The 23,643-nt window shown below is 42.4% G+C and overlaps 1 protein-coding gene across 8 annotated transcripts in view; it reads right to left on the reverse strand.

Annotated features, from left to right (window-relative positions):
- The window catches only part of nwd2 (NACHT and WD repeat domain containing 2), a 60,322-nt gene that overhangs the window by 14,238 nt on the left and 22,441 nt on the right, over window positions 1-23,643 (reverse strand). For 6 of the 8 annotated variants that reach the window (XM_026162142.1, XM_026162143.1, XM_026162141.1 and 3 more), the window contains 3 exons: window positions 20,155-20,271; window positions 2,471-2,674; window positions 505-655 (listed from right to left, as the gene is read on the reverse strand). In XM_026162142.1, coding sequence (XP_026017927.1) covers window positions 505-655; window positions 2,471-2,674; window positions 20,155-20,271 — 472 coding nt within the window. Of the gene's footprint in view, window positions 1-504; window positions 656-2,470; window positions 2,675-6,678; window positions 6,692-14,764; window positions 15,530-20,154; window positions 20,272-23,643 lie in introns of those variants that run through there. The other 2 variants (XM_026162145.1, XM_026162144.1) reach the window with 2 other exon arrangements.

Genomic DNA, 23,643 nt, shown 5'->3' on the forward strand with positions numbered 1-23,643 from the left:
TCACTTATTAAATATACGGCCTTTGCCGTGTGATTTTCTGTTCCCCACAAAGGTTAATCTTGTTTTTATTCCAGCCAGTTGCAACCTTGGCATATAAGTGTTCTTTAATTGGGTATTTTATGTTGTGTGCATAAAACAACTTTTTAATTTATTTATTAGGAATAAACTCACCGTGTGTTTTATTTACTGTAGCAATCGAGGCTGCGACCAACAAACTTTTTTCATTATTGAACAATTGTAAGGAGAAATTAGCTGGCTTTTATTGTAACATCATTGTAACAACCCCAAGCCGACTTTTTAAAACTTGAAAACATCCAGCGAGGTATCACAGAAGAAACAAATCAATTTTTTAAAATCTAAAATTCCAATAATTTTCAAAAACCAAATGAAAAGCCAGAAACATAAAAGTGAGCAGCAGTCCAGCAGACAAAGACGTGTTCCTATTTGAAAAGAAGGTATCGAGAAAAGTATGACATGAAAAGAAAAAGCAGACGTGAAATTTACCAGAGCAAAGGAATTTCTTGGCCTGAGCGCTCTTCATGGTCCCTTTCTCTTGCAGCTGCAGCACCGCCGTTCGGAAGATCCTCTTGATCTCCTCTGACACGTTCCTCCAGGCCTTGTCGTTCTTGGTCTTGACTACGCTGCTTGACTCCATCTAAGCAGAAGAGGGGGCAGAGAGAGGACAGTCTGACTGCACAGCATGGACTCTTACCATGTACGGAGCGAGTGCTGTCACTCGCTTCTGTGCAAGAAGACGTGTGCGGCGACACAGGAAACATTCAAGTGTTTCATATGAAACAAGCTCATCATAAAGCTGACTTTAGCTCCTCTCCCTTTAGGTTCATTTTATTCTGATTGGTTGCCACATGCAAACAGAAGGTTTGAAGAAAAGGGGGTGGGGCTTCTTTGCTCATAAAGATGAACATATTAGAGCTATTCCTCTAACTGAGAGTCACTCAAAAACTGTCTACAAAGAAGCATGGATGTTCTGAAGAGATTACTTGGACTTATTATATATGCCTCACTAGTACATGATTAGACCCTGTTTTGCCTTCAGAACTGCTTTAATTCTTCATGGCACAGATTCAACGAGGTCCTGGAAACATTCCTCAGAGATTTCTGTCCATACTGACATGACAGGATCACGCAGCTCCCATTCCACAACATCCCAAAGATGCTCTACTGGACTGAGATCTGATCACTGTGGAGATCATCTGAGTACAGTGAACTCATTGTCATGCTCAAACAACCAGTGTGAGACATTCTGAGCTTTGTGACATGGTGTTATCAGAAGATGGGTTCACTTTGGTCATAAAGGGTTGGACATGGTCAGAAGTCAAAGGAGCTTGCAAAGAAAAGCGTCTGGACTTCTTTAAGTTGCTTGAAGACGTTTCACCTCTCATCCGAGAAGCTTCTTCAGTTCTAAGGTCAAATGGTGGGGAGTCCCCGATTTAAACCTAGTGGGAGTAACCCCCCACAGAGGGACAAAAGGACCCCCTGATGATCCTCTAATCGCCTGGGCCAAGGTGTGAAACTGGGTGTGGGTCCCAATCAGCCAGGGTTTCGGGTGAGCTCATTGTGAAACCTGGCCCCACCTTATCATGCGAATTCCTGAGATCAGATGGCCCAGGATGTGAGTGGGCGTTAAGGCGTCTGGGGAGGGAACTCAAAGGTTTATATCTGGGACTCTCCACCATTTGACCTTAGAACTGAAGAAGCTTCTCGGATGAGAGGTGAAACGTCTTCAAGCAACTTAAAGAAGTCCAGACGCTTTTCTTTGCAAGCTCCTTTGACTACGATGACCTGGATGACTGAGAACCTTCACAGACAGACATGGTCAGAAACAATACCTGGCTGTAGGCTGTGCTGTTTAAACGTTGCTCAGACTTTCAGATTTTTCCATCGCCATGTTCAAAGTACCTAAAATGATCTTTCTTCCTCATTCTGATGCTCAGGTTGAAGTTTTTGACCCTACAAATATCTGTGTTAAAAAATGTGCGACGAAGTGTACCTAAAAAAAATGGCCGGTGTGTTTATGTATGACATCGAGTAAGGAAACGCAAAACGACTGGTTCTCTTTAATGCTTAAATCTTGAATTTTCTCTGTGATTATTTTTATCATCAAAGTCTTTCACAGCACTTTTTTTTTTTACTTCAGCGAAGCTCAAGAGAACATCAAGATGGTGTACTTAAGAAAACTGAGGCGTACTACTTCTTGAAAGTTAAAGGCAGACCTTGGACGTTTTATTTAAAATAAATGTTGCTAACAGATTCTTTAAGTGGCTTTTCAGGCTGATTTGCAAGGATGTGAAACATTTAAAAAGACAAAGTTCACTCATCGACCTCAAAGAACAGCTGCTCTTCTTTTTCCTGCACGCTGAATTTAATTCATTCCACACAAAAATCAAGGACACGAACAGCGGGAGCCTCCTGTTAGTGTGACTGAGTGCGATTGAAGCTCTGGACTCACAGAGTTCTGGTAGTTCTTGAGCATTTGGGCTTTGGGTTTGAGGTAGTATGCGGGTGGCACCGAGTTTTCATCCCTGCAGTACCACTCTTCCAGGATGTGTGTGTCCAGCCCCGCCTCCACCGCTGCATCCAAGATCATCTCAAACTCCGCCGATTCCACCTCCCCCGGCACTCGGATGCTGCCGTACTTTTCTCCCACCAGACCCTGATGGAAAGAAAAAGGAGAAGGAGAGAAAGGAAGAGGGCGAGGTGAGAAGGAGAGGCGGGAAATGCGTCTCGTCGCGACAGTTTCGGGGGCTCTATTTTTTGGATCAGTGGCGCGGGGTGAATGGCGAAGTCAATGATGCGCACAGTGCGACTTATTTAAAGCAATTTCAGAGCCACGGGCGCACACGCGGTGCGGTGGGCACATCAAGCAGCCACTTTGTGACGGCAGGGATGTAACTGCCACCGCAATCCCCACTCCCGTGCGCACCGTGCTGAGCGATGACAGCTTTATGGAGGATGGAAATTGCTTTACGCGACAGTTACAGTAAGGAAATGATGCGCCTCTTTTCCCCACACAGAAATATTTATTCGGTGAGGGTTCAGAAATAATGCTCACCAAAAGTTAATCACTATCACACAAATATCACAACATACAGCGCTGTGAAAGAGAAACCTTTAGTTTACAGAAGGAGACACAAGCTTTCCACCAGTTATTTATTTTATTAGTTACTGTTTGTTTAACCCTTCATACATGAGCCAGAAACACTCAAGACATTAAAAAAAGCAGGTAAAGAACCATGAAAATGTCCTAATACTGTTTCACCTGTTCTGCTGACTTCTATACACTTATGTTCCCTAACTCAGGTCCGTGAGTCGTTTGGTACCGGGCCGCGAGAGTTGAGGTTCAGGTGTGAAATGTATAGTTTTCAGGTTTTTTTATCGTTTTTCAGCGTTATTTTGTTATCGTTTTTATCGTTTACTCGGTTTTCCTGGGTCTTCTCACGTGTGTTATGAATAAATTTTCTTTTTTTCGGTACCGGTACTGGTTTTATTTTGTTGTATTTATCTGAGACACCTTAAAGGCCGGTCCATGAAAATATTGTCGGGCATAAACCGGTCCGTGGCGCAAAAAGGTTGGAGACCGCTGCCCTAACAAGTCTGTCTCTTGTCCGGTCTTCCTCGCCTCACCCCCAACCAGTCGCAGCAGATGGGCCTGGTTCAGTCAGAGGTTTCTTCTGGTTAAAGGGGAGGTTTTCCTTCCCACTGTTGCCAAGCGTTTGCTCACAGGTGGCTGCCTGATTTTTGGGCTTTCTCTGTGTTATTGTAGGATCTTTAACTTATGTTTTGAGACCTCTGCTGTTGCAATTTGGCACTATTTTAATAAAACTTTTTTGAATTTATGAATGGATCCAAACGAGGTTAAAAAGGTAAATGGACTACTTCTTATTTAGTGCCTTCTTACTATACATGAGCACCCAAAGCGATTAATACATCATGCCTTATTAACAAGCATTTTTTTTTGCACAAGGAGCGATTTGGGCTTCGGTTTCTTGCCTATGGGTACTTTAGTATACAGACTAGAGCAAATCGTCAACCTTCTGATGAGTAGATGAGTTGCTTTACCTCCTGAGCATCGGTCAAGGCAGTGACTTTGAGTTGGCTACTCAACAATCAGAAGCCTTGTGTGTGTGTGTGTTCAGATGCTTGTTAATGCGCATATGAGCTAATTACATGGCAGCAACTTGATGTTTTCAGCTGCTATATTGATGCTATATGCTAACCTGTCAGGTTGACTGATGATTACACCATGAGGTGGATAAGCAGTATACGCTTTTACCCACAGAGCTCAGAAACTTTTTTTCGTGACAACTCAATCAAATTTTTGTCTTTTTACTCAAACAAAAAGACTTTTTTTTACTTGTTATGCCAACCAAGCACTAGCAACATGTTACTAATGAAGTGGCCGGCAGGTATGCATTATTTTCTCTTCATGCTGTATGCAGAGGTGCAGACAGGCAACCAGTGGGATTGATCTGTATTGCAGTGGGTGGGCAGTACACAATGAATACCGTTGCAGTATTTTTAATATTTCCTAAACCTATGCTAACACGATGACATGAGAAAAATACACTTCATATTATTTTGGTGCCTGGTAGCCAGTATTGTACGTGTCCACAGGCAGGTTTCTGCACGCAAGCATGAAAACGAAAGTGCTCCGACTCTCCTGCAGGCACAAACACAGACCTGTCTGCATCCTGCTTTCAAACTGAAACCAACCCGGTGGCTAACATGCAAACATTCTTATATATTATGGAAATATATACACCTGAATGTATGTCATTTGAAGAGGGAAATAAGGCATGAAGCTGCCATATTACACAGGACTATTTTTCAGGAGTTTGCAGAGGCATCTGATTTAGGCTTCAGCTTCATGCAAAAAAGCAGCTGCCAACTCGGCCCTTGTTGCTCGAAACTCAGTGTATAAGGCATGTTGAGGTAGATGTTTTTATTATAATACCTGTTCTGATTTTTCCTGAATCTTGCTTCTGACATGTGCTTTCAATACAGTAACAATTAAAATGACTTAAAAAGGGAACATTTTCAGAGGTTAGCGCTGTTGCCTTACAGCAGGGAATGGTCTGGGTTTAAATCCACCATCTGGCTGGACTGCGTTTGTGTGGTTTTACCACCTTAAGTATTCAGGTTTCCTTTCAGAATCCAAAGAGATGCAGTTAATGAGAACAAGTTATTCTAAATTCCCCGTATATCTGAATGGTTGTCTGTCTCTTTGTCTCTATCTTCTAGTCCTGTCACAGGCTGTACCCCATCTCCTGCTGTCTCCATGCAGCTGGAATAGGCTCCAACCCACCTGTAACCATGAGGGTGATCAAAGTCAAGCATATATACATATATAGATATTAGGGGTGCAACGATACACAAAATTCACGGTTCGGTTCGGTTCGATACTTTGGTGTCACGGTTCGATATTTTTTCGATACAAAAAAATGTTCATGCCTTTTTAATTTGTCATTTATTAAAATTATAAATATATATTTTAACTCAAAAGTACAGTTTTTAAATTTAACCCTAACCCTTGTGCGCGTTTTTTATTTTGACAGCGAATGCGCACCTGCGGACCACTTATGTGCAGCCCTGGTTATTTAGCTCATCATATTGCAGCCACAGAAATTCTTTTGTCCATGAAACCATAAAGCTGCACTTTCTTTTTGCCTTATAGTCTCATTTGTCATAACTTCTCCGTTTTGTGGTAAGCTTTTCTTTGGCTGTCACTTCTTCACCCTGACCTGTCTTATTTGGCTCAGCAGAACTAAAATATATATACTGCTACTTTTACACACGGACTCACATAAGCTCAGCGATTCTCTGCGCGATCAACCTCTCACATGTTTAAGCTTGCTGCGGGAGATTTCACTTGTCATGTTTGCATAGTAAGCTAACGATTAATAAGACGATGTCAGAGGAATTGGTGCACAAATTATCATCACTCACAGATCAGTGCTGTCATTGCAAAGTGAAAGCAAAAAAACAAGCGCAAATTCAAACGCGATTTCAATATGTCACATATTGACAGTGGCTCACCGATGCCAATGACATAATTACCCAGCTACATTTCTGAAAGAATGCAAAAGCATTGACATATATTTTTCCTACAATAGCCCGACGGGCAGGGAAGAGATAGATTTTGGTAGCCCGACTGGAAAGATCGCTAGCTCCGGGACGTCGGGCTAGCGATATTGCAAGCCCTGTATCTGATTGAGGAATCACTCATCTTTGGAAAAGAGAGTTTATTACAGAGAAATGTCTCTTTCCAAAATAAAAGCTATACTATCCGCTTCTTCTGGGCTATATTCTCAGCAGCATAAGGAGAATCACGTGCTAACAGCTGTCTAAATGACTCGGCTAAAGTTAGTAGCATGCTTGTTGTTTTTGTCTTTGCACTAGGATGATGTCGGCGTAAATGTGCAGTCATATTCGTTGTGTTCCCACTAGTGCTTTCAGGTTAATCTCGTTGAAATGACCTTAACGCCACAACACGGCAAATCTCCGTTAACGAGCTACCGCCGATCGCCCCGTGCATGGGGCTAGACGGCCAACACGTTAACGAGCTAACTGCGCTAACACACTAGTTCACACCAATGTAATTGAGCATTGCATGGCACATCCAACATACTGTTTTACTTTAGTCCATGACTCGCTTACCTTCAGGGTCATACGTCACATGAAAACCAAAATAATTCCAAACGCCAGATCTGAATGAGGGTGGGGGAGGTCCATCTTGCAAGGAGAGCTTAACTTCTGTCTCGCTAGCTTGCCCTGCGCTCTTCCTCCTGACTATGCTGTCTGTGTTGAGCGCTCAGTGGATCTGCGCTGGACAGTGCAGCCTAGGCGGAGTAGTCGAACACAGATTCACTGAGCGCTCAACACAGACAGCATCGTCAGAAGGAAAGTTGATAAAATAAATTACAAATGTTGTATTGTTCGATACATATGCGTACCGAACCGAAAGCACTGTATCAAACGGTTCAATATCAATACGAATATCGTTGCACCCCTAATAGATATATATATATTCAAATAAAGCAGAGTGCACCCTTAAACATAAGCGACAATCTCAAAAAACAGATTTGTTCTGCTGGTGCACAAAAACATTTGAATGACAAGTGGCTGTAAAATGCACAGACATGGTCCAAATTTTCTAATTCCCAGTAATAAGCAGTATTAGGGAAAATAAGCAGATTTGCTTTTCATATAGAGCAGACGGGGCTGTTTTGAAGGAAAGGAACTGAATGCACTAATTAAAGGGAAGTGGAAGTTAGGATTGTGAAATTGAATTTGTGTGCTATAAGTAAAGGTTATTATCATCACCATCATATGCCAAGCCAATACCCACAATCTCATCCACAATCTTCTAAGTCAGATGCAAGAACACTGCAAAGAGTGGACGAATAATTAGGCAGCATCGAATCAAATCACAGCCTCTTCATCCCGCTATTATCTCGAACTCCGCGTGGCATATCTGCCAAGAGTTCCAGTGAGCCGTCGAGCTTCCCGTCAGCTTTGGAGTGACAGCACATTCAATACCACTAGAAATCATCTGGGCCATTTTCTGGCGCCTTTCTCGCTGCTCTCTATCAGCCTCATCTGAGGACAATGAGAGCAAAAATAAATAAGATACTAGAAGACCTCCTTTGTAAAACCAGCTGATCTTTACTCCACGTGTCATGACACAAACCGTGCGAGCTACAAGCCAAATGACGGCGAGCTCCGATGAGCGGGAAAGCCACGGCGACAGTACGCCCCCCTCTTCAATGACGATTCAAAGCCGTTCCACGCTGGACTTCTTGTTCTCTTGGCAGTCGCAGTGGGAGAAGATGCAGAGAACGATCAGATGACGGCATGTGTCCGTAGGACGGCCTACCGTCGCCTGAGTGAGATTCATTTACATTCAACCAGTTTTGTGTCCATGTAGCGAGCGTTCGTTTGAACGTACAAGATGGTTGTGTCAGTTACTTCGGAGGAGGAGGTGTGCCGTGTTTGAGTGCAACAGCATATTAAAGATGGTGCTCTGGCAACAAAAAGCAAAGCTAAGGGCTTTTATGAAACAACAGGCTTAGCGCTACTGTGACTTTATTTCCAATAAAGCAAGAAGCCCATTAAAACAAGAATGCCAATGTGAGAGCAAAATAAGTGCCAGGCAAATTTAAAAGACAGACACAATACAAGCAAGAAATGTCAGGAGAAGGCTGGGATTCCCCCTGTGCGCGACTCCCCGCCTGCTCTTCCTGCCAAAATAAAGAGTTTCACAGAAAAGTAGGGCAGGCTGCTCGCTATCTTCAGTTGTGTCATGAGCTGGATCCAAGCCCAAAATGTTTCAAGTAACGAATGAACTGTTTGGCTCAGAGTGCTCCAAATAAGAGAGAATGAAGAAAACCATGTGGTTTCTTGTCTTTTTTAACATTTGCACTCCAAAAACAAAGACAAAAATATCGCATTTCCTTTTGTTACTTAAACCAACAAACAACCTGAAACCTCACTGAGATCAATGTGATAACACAGGTTTTGTGTTCTGTACAAGCAGCAACATCTGAGACTGAGCTACTGGGACAGCATGAAGATACATGTGAAGGAAGTAAGTGTGCAAACCTTCAGCCACCAAACTGGATCTGTGCTCTGGTGTTGGTGCCTTTTGGAAAGATTTTCACTGCACTTTGACCTCTTCGTTAGGAACACTGGGTTGGACCCAAGTTTGCGCCTTCAGAGCTGTTTTGATTCTTTATGGTTCAACGAGGTGTTCCAAACGTCCCAGATTCCAGGTTCATGTTGACATGTGTTTCTTATCCTGATCGAAGCAGCGATCGGAAAGGATGGACATGGTTAGCAACGGTATTTAGGTGTTTAAATGATGCTCTGCTGATACTAAGGGGCCCAAAGGGTGCCAATAAATCCCCCCAACACACACACCATTACACCACAACACCTGTTGTTTACACCAAATTCTGATCCTAAAATTTGAATGTCGCAACACAAATCAAGACTCATCAGATCAAACAATGTCCTGTGAGCCCACCAAAGCTGAGGCCTTAGCGTCCTGTTTTTTAGCTGACAGCAGTCGCACTCGGAGCGGTCTTCTGCTTTAAGGTTCAATGTTTGTCCAGAGACGCGCTTCTGCATTTAGGTTACTCTTTCTTTCCTGTCAGTATGAAGCATTCTGGTCACTTTCAGACCTTTTTCTTTAAACCATAGAGATGGTCGTGAGGGACAATTTCAGCAGATCAGGAGTTTATGAAATACTCAGACTAACAACCATGCCACATTCTGATGCTCAGTTTGAACTGCAGCAGGTCGTCTTGACCATGTCTACATGTCGAAATGCACTGAGATGTTATGTGATTGGTTCATTAGGTATTTATTCCAATGAGCAGTTGAACAGGTGTACCTAATAAGGTGCCTAAAGTTTTTCCTTTTTCTCAGGAGAAAGTGTCCAGTGGGCTTGTACAGAACTAAAACAACACTCAAACCAACTGATGATCACGTTTTCCTTTTTAAAGTGATCTTGTTGGGGTCCCTTGAAGATTTTATAAATGTAACTCTATGTGTCTGACTGACATAAGCTGTGAGAATCTGTGAGAATTTGTTTTTCTCGTGCAGTGAGTCTATTTGCTTTAATAACTGGACAATCTAATTAAATCTGGAGGTTAAATTTGTATTTCAGCATTTGTATTTTCAAACATATTTTAAAAACTGGATAGCACTGCCTATTCTTGTATATCAGATTGAGTTTAAAGTAGCCTGGCTCTATTGTAGCAGCAAGTACAACAGAGTAGAATACAGTGGATGTGCTCTAATGAACTATAATAATAATAATAATAATAATAATAATAATAATTGATCTTAGAATGAATGGCCATTGGTCTTTGTAGTTAAGCTAGCTGATGGCTTTCTTCAGAGCCAAAAGAAACACAGATGTTCTTCCACTCCTCCAAACTCTATATTGAACTCACCTCTTGCTACAGCACCATACACGCTGCTCAGGCACATGGAGAAAGCCACAGAGTTCAGCAGTTATCCACATTGGGGACACTCAGGTGGGCAGTGACCATTTTGATCCAGCCATTTTTTTACGTTATGTAAGATCAACCTATTTCAGAATCAATGTTTAGGTGCAGCTTAGATCTTCCAGGAACCTGTGAACACTGAAATGCCCTGCAGGTCAACTCATCTGCCTACCTCAGATGACCTTCTGTGACTCACGGCACTGCAGTGATGTGTCGGAGAGGATGGAGGCACTGGGCTGAGCTATAGTAATACTGAGTGTGTGTGTGCGTGCATGTGTGTGTGAGAGAGAGAGGTAGAGAGAGGAGAGAACAGTCACTCTCCAAGTTGCTGACAAAGTCTCTGTCAGCTTGCATCCCAGTGATGTAGGGCGAATGGAGTAGCTGTGTGCATGCACGTGTGTGTGTGTGTGTGTGTGTAGAGATGGGGATTAAGATAAAACCATCTGATGCTTCCTATCAAAATTACAAAATCAGGTGTTCAGATGCCTACACAGACACAGACACTCACACCAATCCACCCGTCTGTCACTTCTGTCACCTACTTAGCTTACTGAAGTCAAACTGTAAATGAAGAAACAAATAAATTGCAAATATTGTCCGGGTGGCTTTAACACCCGTGTCTTAGCCGGAGAGCAGATACGCAATGGTGGATTACTGCCTGGAAGCTGACAACTTCCTTCTTGTGTGTGTGAGTGTGTCACTCCATATGCTAGTCTTTTGAGAGAAGTTACTTCTTAATACACTTTAGGTTGTGCAGAAAACACATGAAGCCAAAGTGGCAATAGCAAAGCACACAGTGGCCAAATGGCAGTGCCAACTCTGCCTCCCTCCCGCTTTCTCTACTCTGTTTTTTTTATCCTTGAAGGGGGGGGGGGGGGGGGGGGGGGTGATGGTAAGGGGCTATATACTCTGACTAAGTGCACTTTATCTGATGAGCCAGCTGAGAGAGGCAGCAAAGATTTTGTGCACAGCTACAGTATGAATTAGCAAATCAATCACTCACACGGTCAATTAATCAATGAAACACACAGTCAACTGTTCGGGTATTTGCTGCATAAGCTTTTGCACAGCAGAGGGAAATATGGCTCTGAACAGAAGCAGATGATGAGAGAAAAAAACGTTTTTTTCTGACACTGAGAGCTGTGTTACATCTCACTATGTGCAAACTGGAGCCTATCAGCATGTAGTATGTGCCAATCGTCATGGTAATTTTGCAAGAAATTAGTTTTTCACCATCATTTTGACTTCACTAGAATAGAATGGTTAAAAAACTGTTCAAATCTGAACTGATTTGTGTATTCTTTATCCATGTCATACTGTTTCTTGGTGCAGTCACGTTCTCCTCTGATTCATCTACTGTCCATTTACTTCTTCTGACTGGCTGTCCTAAATAGATAGAATAAACCAGCCTTTAGAGCTTATACATGACGCCAATGCAGAAGTGCAAAAACAGCATATTTTCTAGGATCTACTTGAGACTGGCTCCAAAAGGACTCCTGTGTTACAGCATGAAAAAGCATGTTTGGGGCCTAAAATTAGTTTTGGCTTCCTGGAGTGGGGTGAAAAATTTTTTTTATAGCCCATCGATCCATTACTGAGTGACTGATAGGTCTTCTAACACAGGCAGCTGAGACTCATCCACGACTTGGATTGGACTTCTTCAATGTGATTATGCTGTTTGTTATATTTGGAGCACAATTAACGTATTATCTAACGAATGTTATGATGTTGCATCCACCCAACATGTTTGTGCTTTATATGGGGGAGTGAAATTCTTGGATTTTTATTAGTTGCTTAGCACTAATCTGATATGTATCTCTGTGCATTGCACATATGCAGTTTATAAATCCAGTTTGATAACCCAGCTAAACAGCACCAGCTGATTAGGGCACTCAACTCTCTCATCCATGTACGGTAACTTGTGGCTTTAAAAAAAGCATTACTGCTAAAAGCGAAACTTTTAAATGCAGATTTCAAAGTACATGTATGATACGCTAGTATATAATATGAAATATGGTAAGTGAATCCAAATGCATAAGTGCCTTGAACCTGCCTTTTTTTAAATTCACTTAATTCACACCCCTGCAGTACCTTTGCAGCCCACCAGGGGCCCGGGCCCACACTTTGGGTTTCACTGGTCTGGGGAAACGGCCTGCTGACTCTGTGAACACTTCCTGCAGAGTTTATGATCCATTTTGTGAATTTGGGTCATTCTGAGTGTCAGAAAGGAGGGTTGTCCAGGATTTGCTCATTGGCTAATGATTTGATTAACAAGTCATTAGCGAATGAGTGGGTGGGTTCAAATTCAGATGCACCCCCTCACTTGTTACAATTTTGATATGCCAAGAAGAAAAAACTAATCTCATCTAATGAGGCTTCAAAAATATGACTTCATTAATGGCCTGGTGACAGCCTATCCGGTCGTTAAGTCTGACGTCACTAGCCGTGTCTGGGCCTAAACTCCGCTGCAGGTCCATATGATCACTATGGCATTACTGAGAGTTGAAAAACTGTCTAAAGTCTTTCATCTTTAATAAAATGATCAGCGTTCTGCTCTACCAGGTGTAACAATTGAGTTTAACATCCAGGCATCCATGAAAATGGAATTTATGACATTTAACTGAGTTAGAAGTTAGCAGGAAGTTAGCTCGCTAGCTTCTATCTAAATACAATATAGCATGTCCTGACTGCGGGGTTTTGGAAACAAATTAAAACGTACAGCTCTGTTATCACTTCCAACATAAATGAAGACAGAAAACTAAACAGCAGTGATGTTTGTAGGGTTACTGAAGTTTGGCTAGCTGGTATATAATGATGTGCTACGTGACCGCTAGCGACACAGCTATGTTAGCATAATATAAACAAGCTAACTTTTTTCCACTCGATAAAAGTTAACGTGAGTGTTGTCGGTGGTCAGGAACAAATGTAATTGCATGGCAGGATGCTGTAAAAGGACCAAACTTCAGCCAGGAGAACAACTGAGATAATCCATCCATAATATGAGGTTAGTCATTCATATACTGCTGCATGGGCTGGGCTGTAATTACATCCTAAGGTTTTAAAAACTGAGCTTAAATAAATGATTAGTGGTAATAAAAGCAGAGGGAGGTCAACAGTGATCACTGACTGTTTTAGGAGCTTTTTGAGATTAAATAGAAGAAAATACATAACATTAAACATGTTAACAACACAAAAGCCATATTAAATGCAGACTACTTTAGGCCCGGAAGTAGGATTCGTCACGTCATCACTTAACGACCGGATAGTATGAGCAACAGGAGGGCGGAGCTTCTTTGCAACCTGTGTGTCTCTGTGTATTTAGGGTATTTACTTCCTTTGACATCAAACAGGCAACGAGTGAAGAAAACTGCCTCAAACTCAGCATCTAAAGCTGTCTGAAGGCTGAGCTTTGCACATGGGAGGTCTTCTTTAAATGAACACTGGAACAATATTTCAGTCCCACATGTTTTCCTGCTGCTTTAAGAAGCCCCTAAAATATATCCTAATTACTCCTGCATGAGTAATGTATTGTATAAAAAAAACTGCAGCACCCATTTGAAATTCATGAGCCTTTCTGTGGCATGATTTTTTTTTAAGATTTGCAGCTGAGTGGGAACAAATGCGTTCAGGAGAGTAAGAAAATATATCCAGATGGACTAAAATAACAGTAGATGATCTGGATTTTGAGTTGAAGGTTAAGATAAAGAAATAAAAGGTCAAGAAATGTTCCCACCACTTGAAAAGCATTTGATTTTCTGAAGCTGTGAGGAGCAGCTTATCAGTGCAGTCAAGAGCTGGGTAGGTTTAATACCAGTATGCATCCTGACCCTCAGTACAAACACTCTGTGGCCAAAACTTGCTTAGAATAAGCGCGTCGGATGGATTTGCATAAACACTTCACACTGTCCAAGAAGCTACGCTTGAATCGGAGCAATCTTTCCACAAGCATGAAGACATAATTTCCAGTATCATTGAAGAAAAGAGGTCTGGGATATCGTATTAGCGCTTACATCATGTTAACTGAATGGAGGAGAAGCAGTGGGAAACAAACACGAGCTACAGTATCCTCAACTATCCTCTTACATCCAGTAAAGCTGGGGAAGCAGAGCCGGAACAGTTTGCTGATACGTTTCCTTGAGGCGATCGTCAAGTTTTAGTTTAGTTTAGTTTTTTTGTAACGGGGGGAAATCTGAGACCACTGGAGAGCGAAGGACAAGAAAAGAAAAAGGAAAAGGAAAAGGAAAAAAAAAAGTCATGGCTCATTGTCATGCTTAATCTCCGGGTCAGTGACACCATCACCATGCCAACCCCTACCATCGCCATGGAGACCAGCTTTATTGCATCGACAGGTTAGAGAAAAGCCCCTCGTAGCCAGGTGTGTGTGTGTCTGTTTCACAGCCCCGCACTGGCACCTGTCTTGTGTTGAGTTGTGCATTTTGAGTGACGCTCGCTGCATGTGGCTGTTACTCATAAAGAAAGACTGACACATCTAATAACAAAGCTGGTTATATAACAGTCGAGCCTGTCTTATGAAGTGAGGCGACTCCAAATCTAGATGGTCGCACATTCTCGCCGTGCCTCTGGTGTTTGTCTCGCTAACACTTGCAGCGCTGTGAAAAACGTATTTGTCACACTGACATGTTTCAGATCATCAAACACATTGTAAATACAAAATGCAGTTTTTAAAATCATGTCTTCATTTTTTAAAAGAAAAAGAGATCCAAGCGTACCTGGCCATGTGTGGAAGTAACTGCCCGCCCTTGTTAAATCATGAATTAACTGTGATTAGCTGCATTTTTTTGACACACACAGGCCTGATTACAGCAAACCTGCTGAATCACCTCAACAAAGCCTGTGTGATGACGTGAAGCAGGCTGAAAGATCCCAAAAAGCAACATCACGCCACGATCTAAAGAAGCAGCTGAGAAACAAAGTCACTGACATCTATCAGTCTGTGTTATAAACAGGTGATGCTTGTGTGTGACAGGTGATGCAGCTTTGCTGACGTTACTTAAAGCTGATGGTGGGAGGGGCTAAGATGATAGAAAGGCAGGAAATGAGGAGGCATGTCATCCTAATTAAAAACAGCCTGCATGTGTGTGCTGCAGCTGGGACACCTGCACCTCATCATCTCATCAGTGAAAGCTGTGATGCCAGACCGAAGCTCTCAGCCCACCTTCATTTTGCTTCTTAAATGGAAATCAAACTACTGTTATGAAAGAGAAGAATTCCTGCAGAAGGAAAGCTCACACTGCCGTAGTAGTTTCTCTTTGTTTTCTTTATTTGCTTTGCAAATTATTTTATATAAGCAACATCATTGTTAGTTTGCTGAATTTTGATGTGTTTTGTTTTGTGTGAGTGTTCTCCAGTTCTTTACTTTTCTTATAGTAGGACAAGATTTTTTTTTTTATTAACAAATGTATTTATTTTCCAATTTTATTTTGCTGATTTACTGTCACTGAGACTTCTATTCAATTCAAACAGTTGCCTCAAGGTACTTTTATTTCAACATTATGCACTCCACACTGTATATAAATGCCACTTGTTTTGCACATATTCAACTCTGTATATTTTATATATTTTATTATTATTATTATTATTATTATTATTATTATTATATATATATATATTTTTTTTTTACTATTTAATTTGTAAAAATGTGTATACACACACACACACACACACACACACACACACACACACACACACACACATAGGAAAATATTTAGTATACACATCCAGAAATGCATACACTATTATATATTGTACATATATTTATTAGTTTCAGGTTGGCCATTCTTGTATTTTGCTCGTTTGTGTTGTTGTGTTTGCACATCTCTGTTGCTTGTGGGGCTCGCACACAAGAATTTCACTCGCATGTGCTGTGCCAGTGTGCCTGCACATGTGATGTGACAATAAAAGTGATTTGATTTGATTTGATTTATAATATAAAATAAAGACCCTACAATAATACAGAGAAAACCTCAACAATGAGACGACCTTCTTTGAGCAAGCGCTTTGGTACGGAGCCCCACAAGGGACATGGGAGAAAAAAAAATGAACATGAACTTTTGCAAGATAGTTTTAAGATTACTCTTTCTTACTCTAAGTAGCTGCCGCCATTGTTGGAAACTGGAATTGGCTGGGCCACGCTATGAATTATGGGATAGGTTGGAGAACAAAGGATACACCCAACCCATCCATCAAATTCGGGGTTAATGACGGACGCATTTGGAGTGGCATTCGAATTGGAACAGCCTTTGTCGCCCGGCTGTGACGTAATCGACCTTCAAATGCAACCTGCGAAGGAGCAGCCTATTTTGCGAGATCTCGCAAAAGTAGCTCAGGAACTCGCAAAACTTTAGCGAGATCTCACAGAAGTTCATCTTTATTTTTTTTCTCTCCAATGTCCCTTGCGGGGCTCCGTACTTTGGCGATAGTGGGATCCTTTTAACAGGAAGAAACCTCCAGCAGAGCCAGGCTCAGGGAGGTTGGTTGGGGTTGTTCTATTTGGTTAACAATTAACTTGTAACCCGCACGTCCAACCATTTCTGTATTACTGTAGGGTCTTCACCTTACAATGTAAAATACCTTGAGCCAATTATTCTTGTGTTTCACTACAGCACTAAAATTGAACTAAGCTGAAACTTGACTGCAGAACTCTGTAAGGTTGTGGCTTGATCTGCTGAAAACTTCACATATTGCCCAACCATGATCTATAACTTATATCATGCTCTTATTGGATGCTAGCAACAGAAACGTGTTAAACTTATGTAGCTCGAGAGAGGAACGGCTCGAGGCATCTGCACAGGAAACAATTCACTCATCCCTTTATTGCTGATGGTTCCCAGCTCTGATCGCCTTTACTGTGTTTACCAAGGTGTTACATGTCAATCAAAGGTCTCATCTGTAATCACTTCAACTTTGCCAAGAAGGTGAGAGGATTGTCTGATTATCGAATGCACACGAGCTTGCAGGTAACTTTAGAGAAGAGAGAAGTAAGAGAACAAACGTGGATCTTTACCTTATAGTATAAAGCACCTTGAGGCAACCGTTGCTGTGATTTGAATGTGAACATGTGGCCATCTCAGTAGCACAATATTGCAGTAGTTTAGTTAGTGCATGCAATGGTGTCGTGGTTACTGCATTCACTGGGCACAGATCAGTCAGGAATGGCTTTAAAGCTGCCAAACAAACCATGCAGCGCTACCCGCTGTGGCGACCCCTTGTGGCAAGAGAGAAAATGAACGTTTTTGTTTCAGTTATTAGAAGCGAGATATGTTAGACAAGGTGTTAAAGCTGTGAGTTAGAATCTGAGTACAGCACAGCATGGAAGCATATGTAGAGAGCCATGTACGTACCAAACAAAGTGTAAAAGGTTTCCTGTTGTTTCACAGATCCTCTGTAGCAGCAAGAAACACACCTACACTACACGTCAATCCTTTCCCTCTGTTCCCTCTGTAGTGTCTGCATACAGGAAAAAAAGTAGCTTTTCATAGTTTATTCCTTCATCTCTTTCCTTTCTTCTGGCCATCCCTCCTCTCTGGTCGATGCACTGGGCTCTGTGACAGTCATTGTGGGCTGCATACCCGGCAGACCTGTCTGTCTTTGAAGTCTCCTCTTACTGCCACGTGTTTGTGTATGTGTGTTAGCTGGGGTGACACTTGGACAGCCCCTGAGAAGGTCTGAAGATAACTGTGTCTGGAAACCACGAGAGACTGCAGCTGAGTTTGCAAGGATGTAAAATACAAAAACAAATAAGATAAATAAACGTAAAGGATGCAAAATGAGAAAACTGAATCCTCACACAGCCTCACATCCTTAAAACCTACGACCTACCTTGTTGTTGAAACAACAAGACCTTAAATTCTGTTGACATGCTCCCCATCCTCACATATATATCTAGGTCTACCGCCCTGTAAAAATAAACGGGACTCCAGAGACAGCTCAGACAACCCAGAACTGTCATAAATGAGGATCCAAGTCCCAGATCAAAGGGCCCGCCGCCGCCACTTTGAGCTCCCCAGTCCTGGAAACGGGGCCGCCATCCCGCCCGAACGGCCTGCGTGGCGACGACAGGGAGCTGCGCTGCAGGGAGCGCAGCAGCTGGCTTTGACAAGTCTGAATGGGACTTAATCCTGTGGAGGTGTTGCGGACTCCTCGGCATAAATACATTCACCACGGGGAGCGCAGGACTAGAATATTCTATTAAAGATTTAAGCAGCCAGATGGGGGAGGATGTGTGCATGCTTGTGTACGGGTGTGTGGAACAGTCTCGATCACCCAAAGTTAGAAAACACCCGAGGTGATTCTCAGTCTCCCTCAGGTCACTGTGCTCTGTTTGCAACGTCCTGTGAGGGTGTTTGTTTGTACGCTGGAAAGTAGGATAGAAGAAGAAAGGTGGATTGGAGACAGAACAAAGGGGTGTGTGTGTGTGTGTGTGTGTGTGTGTGTGTGTGTGTACCTGTGTCTACTTTCCCTGAGTGTGCAGTGTGGTGTTGCTCGGAGGTCAGTTGGGGTTAAATTGGTGAAATTGCAGCAGGGACAGAGAGCGGAGAGGCGACAGGAATGAATGAAATCAGTGCGGCGTGTTCAACACTACGACAAACACCGGGCAGCGGCACAAAGAGGAGGTTGTGCCACTTCCTTTTAAATCGCATGTGATCATTTTAGGCCAGTTTAGCCTGCTTGGGCTGACGCTATATCACAGAAACATTGGGAAATGCTGCGACAGAGTGCCGGGAGAAAAGATGTCGCAAGAAGTGCACTTCCATAGAAATCTTTGAGCTTGCAAACTGTTGCATATCCACTCAAAACGCTTACAATGGTTATAGCACTCATGCTTCAAGGCTGATGTGCACTTAGTGGACTTTTGAGGAACTGCAACCCTTAACTGCAAAGGCTTCATTTTACAGCTCCAAACAAAAGCTTGACTCTGGTTTCTCACTTACTTACTCAGCTGGGCTGAGGTCGGTTTACGTTCAAGAAAACTGATGAGTTAGGAGTCTCGATGCCATATTAAGAACTATTAAATATACTGTATCCGTCCAGCGAATGAAATTTCCCCATGCGGCATTAGGTGTCTTGTTTTAATCAGCTGGAGGAAGTGCTCGAAATAAGTAGCCTCACTCCACTGGATACGAGGTACGATGAATCTGAGATGTAGTGAAATGTGTTTGTGACAGACGGCGATGACAACAGCTGAATTAGAATAGCAGTAGGCAGCAGTGCGTGGACGATAGGAGAAGAAGGAAATACAAAAGTCATTCCGAGGATGGGGATTATTCCCTCTAGAGACCAGCGCTCCTGCTACACCCATAATGCATTATGTCTCCCTGTGATCTCTCACCTCAATTTCAACCTCTAGAAATGGATCTGTTCCATTTGAATAATTCACCATCAATTTCTCTTCCTGTCGTTTTCCTCGGTGCAGTCCTGTCTCCATCCTTTCCTCCTTGGGCCTGGTTTTTTTTTCCTTTTTATGTGCCCTAAAATTATCTAAAAAAAGATCACTGAACTGTCAAGCGTAAAGATGTATCACACCATTCTCTCTCCTTCCAGAGGTCTTCACATCTTTAAGCGCATCTTTAAGTTTGCATTGAGCTTCCAGCGCTAATACAATCGCCATTTGTAGGAAATACTGTCATATCATTCATGCTGACAGGCGACAGAGCATTTTTGTTACTTTGGTGAGGTAGTTTTATTTTTGTTACTGTTCGAATGCTATTCTCTGAAAGGAGGATGGCCCCTTTAACAACTGTACACGCTGAAAAACAGAAAAAAGGCGGCCCATGTATTGTCGTATTGTCCGCTGTCAAACAGAATAAACACACATTGATTGCACACACACTCCACACAAAAGCTGCACAAAAGGATTTCGAAGGTTCGTCAAAGTCTTTGTTTCAGCACAAAGACAGGTCTAAAAGTAAAATGCGATTTCACTCAAAGGAACGTGAGCCCAAAAACAGCCCAGTTTTAATCCCACATCAGAGGCAAGTAACGAAACGAATAACAGTCGCAGAAGGAAACGCTTTCTTTACAGAATTTTTTGTACTTATTGTGTAAACACAAAGTCAACAGATCATTAAAAAGGATAACCTACGCAGTGCACGATACTCACGACAAAGCACGGTCCAGCCGAGGTCTTCAGACATTCCTCCAGGAGTTTCATTCTGAGTCGCTGCAGCTCTGGACTGTCCCACTCCTCTGGATCGACCCCCCAGTACAGGTCCACCACCTGAACACGCAAACAAGCAATTCTCAGTTTTAATAAGAACAAAGACAAATTAGAGACATGCAGAATCATTATTGTTCTGGAAATTGTGCCTTGCAGCAGCTTAATACTTTATAATTCATTACCAGTTTAGGCAAAATATATTATTATTCCCATCTGCACTCATTTAAATTCGGTGCTACTTTTGGAGCTACAGTTACTGTAGCATGGCTCATGACTCAATAGCTTGTAGAACCACCTTCAGCAGCAATGATTTTATCAGTGTGTCACATGGTTGTGGAGGATTTTTAGCCCACTTTACAGCGCTGCTGCCTCAGTTCATTGAAGTTGCATTTCAGTCACGCTGAGGTCTGGACTTTGACAGCAGTTTGATTCTTTTCTTTTTCAGCCATTCTGTTGCAGATTTGCTGTTGTGCTTGGGCTCGTTGTCCTGTTGCATGACCCAGTTTCAGCTCTAGCTGTGGGACAGATGACCTCACATTTGACTCTAGAAAACACTGGTGTACAGAGGAGTATATGGTCAATTCAATGACTGCATAGTACCGAGTTCCTGTGGCTGCAGAACAAGCCCACTCCTCCACCACTGTGCTGACAGTTGGTATACCATGTTTATTCTGTAATGCTGTTCCTGGCTTTCGACAAATATGGCGCCGTGCATTACGGCCAAACGTCCTCACTTTAGTCTCGTCCGTTCTAAAGGACGTCGTTTCAGACGTCTTGTTGCTTGTTTAGATGCAAATGTGCAAACCTAAAATGTGCTGCCAAGTTCTTCTTGGGGTGTTTTCACACCTGCAGAGTTTAGTCAGTTTGAATCAAAGTCAGGTTTGATTTCCCTTTGTGAACACAGTAATTACACCTGGGTGTGGACCAAAACAATCACACAAAGACTCTGTAGAGGGGGTGGTAGTGGCCCGGTACCGAGCTCTAGAGCAGTCTGTTTATGGTGTGAATTTGATTTGAGCCAACTACCAGGTGTATGCTGAAAATTTAAGCTAAACACCTACCGTACACAGGTATGCTTCACTTTCTGGGATGCACCAGAGTACTATAGATGTGCAGAGTATACAAATCGTCAGTACGGGCCAGCAACTAACCATAAAATTAATGTAAATTCTCCCTGTATTCTGTCACCCACAAACAAAAGAAACTAAACCAAAGCTACAACTTTACAAACGCATCAACATCACGAATTCGACCAATGTAAACCAACTACAGGTGTAAAGACCATCCGACTGCCAAAATGTATGCTTTAATAAAGGTGCTCACAATTACTGATGATCAGTTAAGTGTATTTCTTAATTCCTATGGAAGCAGTAAGGGTGTAGTTTTTATAGAAAACCTTTCAGAAGAGAGCAGGACACAACAGCAACACTTATGATGCCACATCAAACAGAGTGGGTTGCAAAGCAGCTTGCAGTGGTAAACGAGCCATCAGCTGAGGCGGGCTGGCATTAAGCTCAGTCATCATTATCTAACATCCTATAGCTTACTTAAACTAATCTCATAATCAGTCTCCATAAGAAAAGAATAAATAATTCACTGAAGCGTTCTCCTTTTCTTTTAAAAAAATAAAACTATGGATTTCGTGCTGTAGCTGGAGAATATTTGCAGATCCCAGAAAACTCTGTTTGGCAATAATTTAAAAACTTACAGAATGGCCAGTTTCTGTGGACACACTGAAGCATAATAAGCTTAGCCGTATAAAACAGAGGAAATCATTTAACCAAAGTAGTAATGTATTCACGGAAAATTAAGGAAAACTGATGCCAAGTTTTGTCATTTCACAAAAGGGACCACGTATAATTAAACAAAGCAAAACGTCTCAAAAGGGGATCAGCGGGCTTAAAGTCTGCAAATCAGTTGAAGCAAAGCCAGTACTTTCTTTAAACACACACATACACACACCTGCTTGCTGTCAATGAAACCCACTACACCAGTCACACACACACTCATCCTCCCTCAACACATTTGTCACAAGTTTTGGCAGTTGAGACAAATCCAACTATAAACACGCCGCAGGGAGGATTTCTCAGTAGATGAGGGAAGGCTGAGGGAACGCCTGTAAAGATGTGAGTGTGTGTCTCCACCACGATGCTGCTGGTTCAGGGCTCACCAACTACCATCTTCCTGAAATCAGCCCGCTGGATTGGGCCTGACTTGTGAAGGCTCAAGAATAATGGATGGATGGATGGCTACACATGATGGCCTTTTACTACTTGGAGCTCACGTTTCAGCAGCCTTATTGTATGAGCATCATCCCATGATTCATCCCTCTTCTGCTGCTCGTAACTAGCTGTTTTTCCAGACTGACTGCATGCTTGCTGAGCGTAAGAGGCAAAAAGGAGGTTTTTCAGAGGGTTGAGATGAAGCCAAAGTGATACAGCATCGCTGCTGTCTTCCTTCATGCTCTGCTGCTCACCACACTTGCTAGTTCAAATGAGTTTAGCCTGGCACAATGACTGACACATCCGCAGCTTGGCAGAGAACAGCAGTGACTGGCAGGCCTATATAACTGGACAGCAAAGAAATTGAGAGTGTGGGACAGTCTGGGAGATATTCGCTTCTCCCATTATTGGTAAGAGCAGCAGGAGGGCTGGAACTACGCCTCAGCTCATCTGCTTGATTGTTGTGCACCTGTGAGCAGCTGTATTACTGTGAAAGGCGACAGCTGTCAACAGCATATTTATTTCTTCCACAGCCTCAGGCAGGCAAATATTATCATTGGAAAACAAGCCAGTTGCTCTAACCACTCAAGTTTAAGATGCTATAACCAGAGAATATCTTCTTTTTTTGTTTTAGCTAGATGGTAAATAAACAGACTGTACATGAAAGACGGAAACTGCTTCCCATGTTGAAGCTAGTAGCCTTGAATATGCTTTCTATGTAATGGCCAGCAGGGGGCACATCTTCTGGTTAAAAAGAGAAACGTTTGCAAAGAAGTCTATAAACTCCAATGCTCTATTTTGTAAGTGATGGTCTTATTTAAATTAACAGACATAATAAAGGGGGTTTAAAAGTTAGCTAGTTTCCCCCTATGATTGTGCAGTGTTTGTTTAATTTGTAAGAGCTGCAAGAGTAACATCCCAGGGAAACCGAGTTAACGATAAAAACCCTGAAAACCATAAATTTCACACCCGAGCTTCAACTCTCGCAGCCCGGTACCAAACGACTCCGGGGTTTTGGGACCACCGGTATAAAACAAGGATGTAGATTCTGGGTTGGAAATCTGAAGCCAACAAGGAAGTACCTTAAACCTGCATTATATCAGAGACCACCAGACTGCGATTGAGACCCAACCCTCTTCATCACAATACAATTCCTTAAAAAACGCTAACCACGAATGTCCAAGTCCATCTTTTAAAAACAGTTTATGAC

The sequence above is a fragment of the Astatotilapia calliptera genome, chromosome 3 (genome assembly GCF_900246225.1).
Source record: "Astatotilapia calliptera chromosome 3, fAstCal1.2, whole genome shotgun sequence".
In the NCBI taxonomy this organism is placed as follows: Eukaryota; Metazoa; Chordata; class Actinopteri; order Cichliformes; family Cichlidae; genus Astatotilapia; species Astatotilapia calliptera.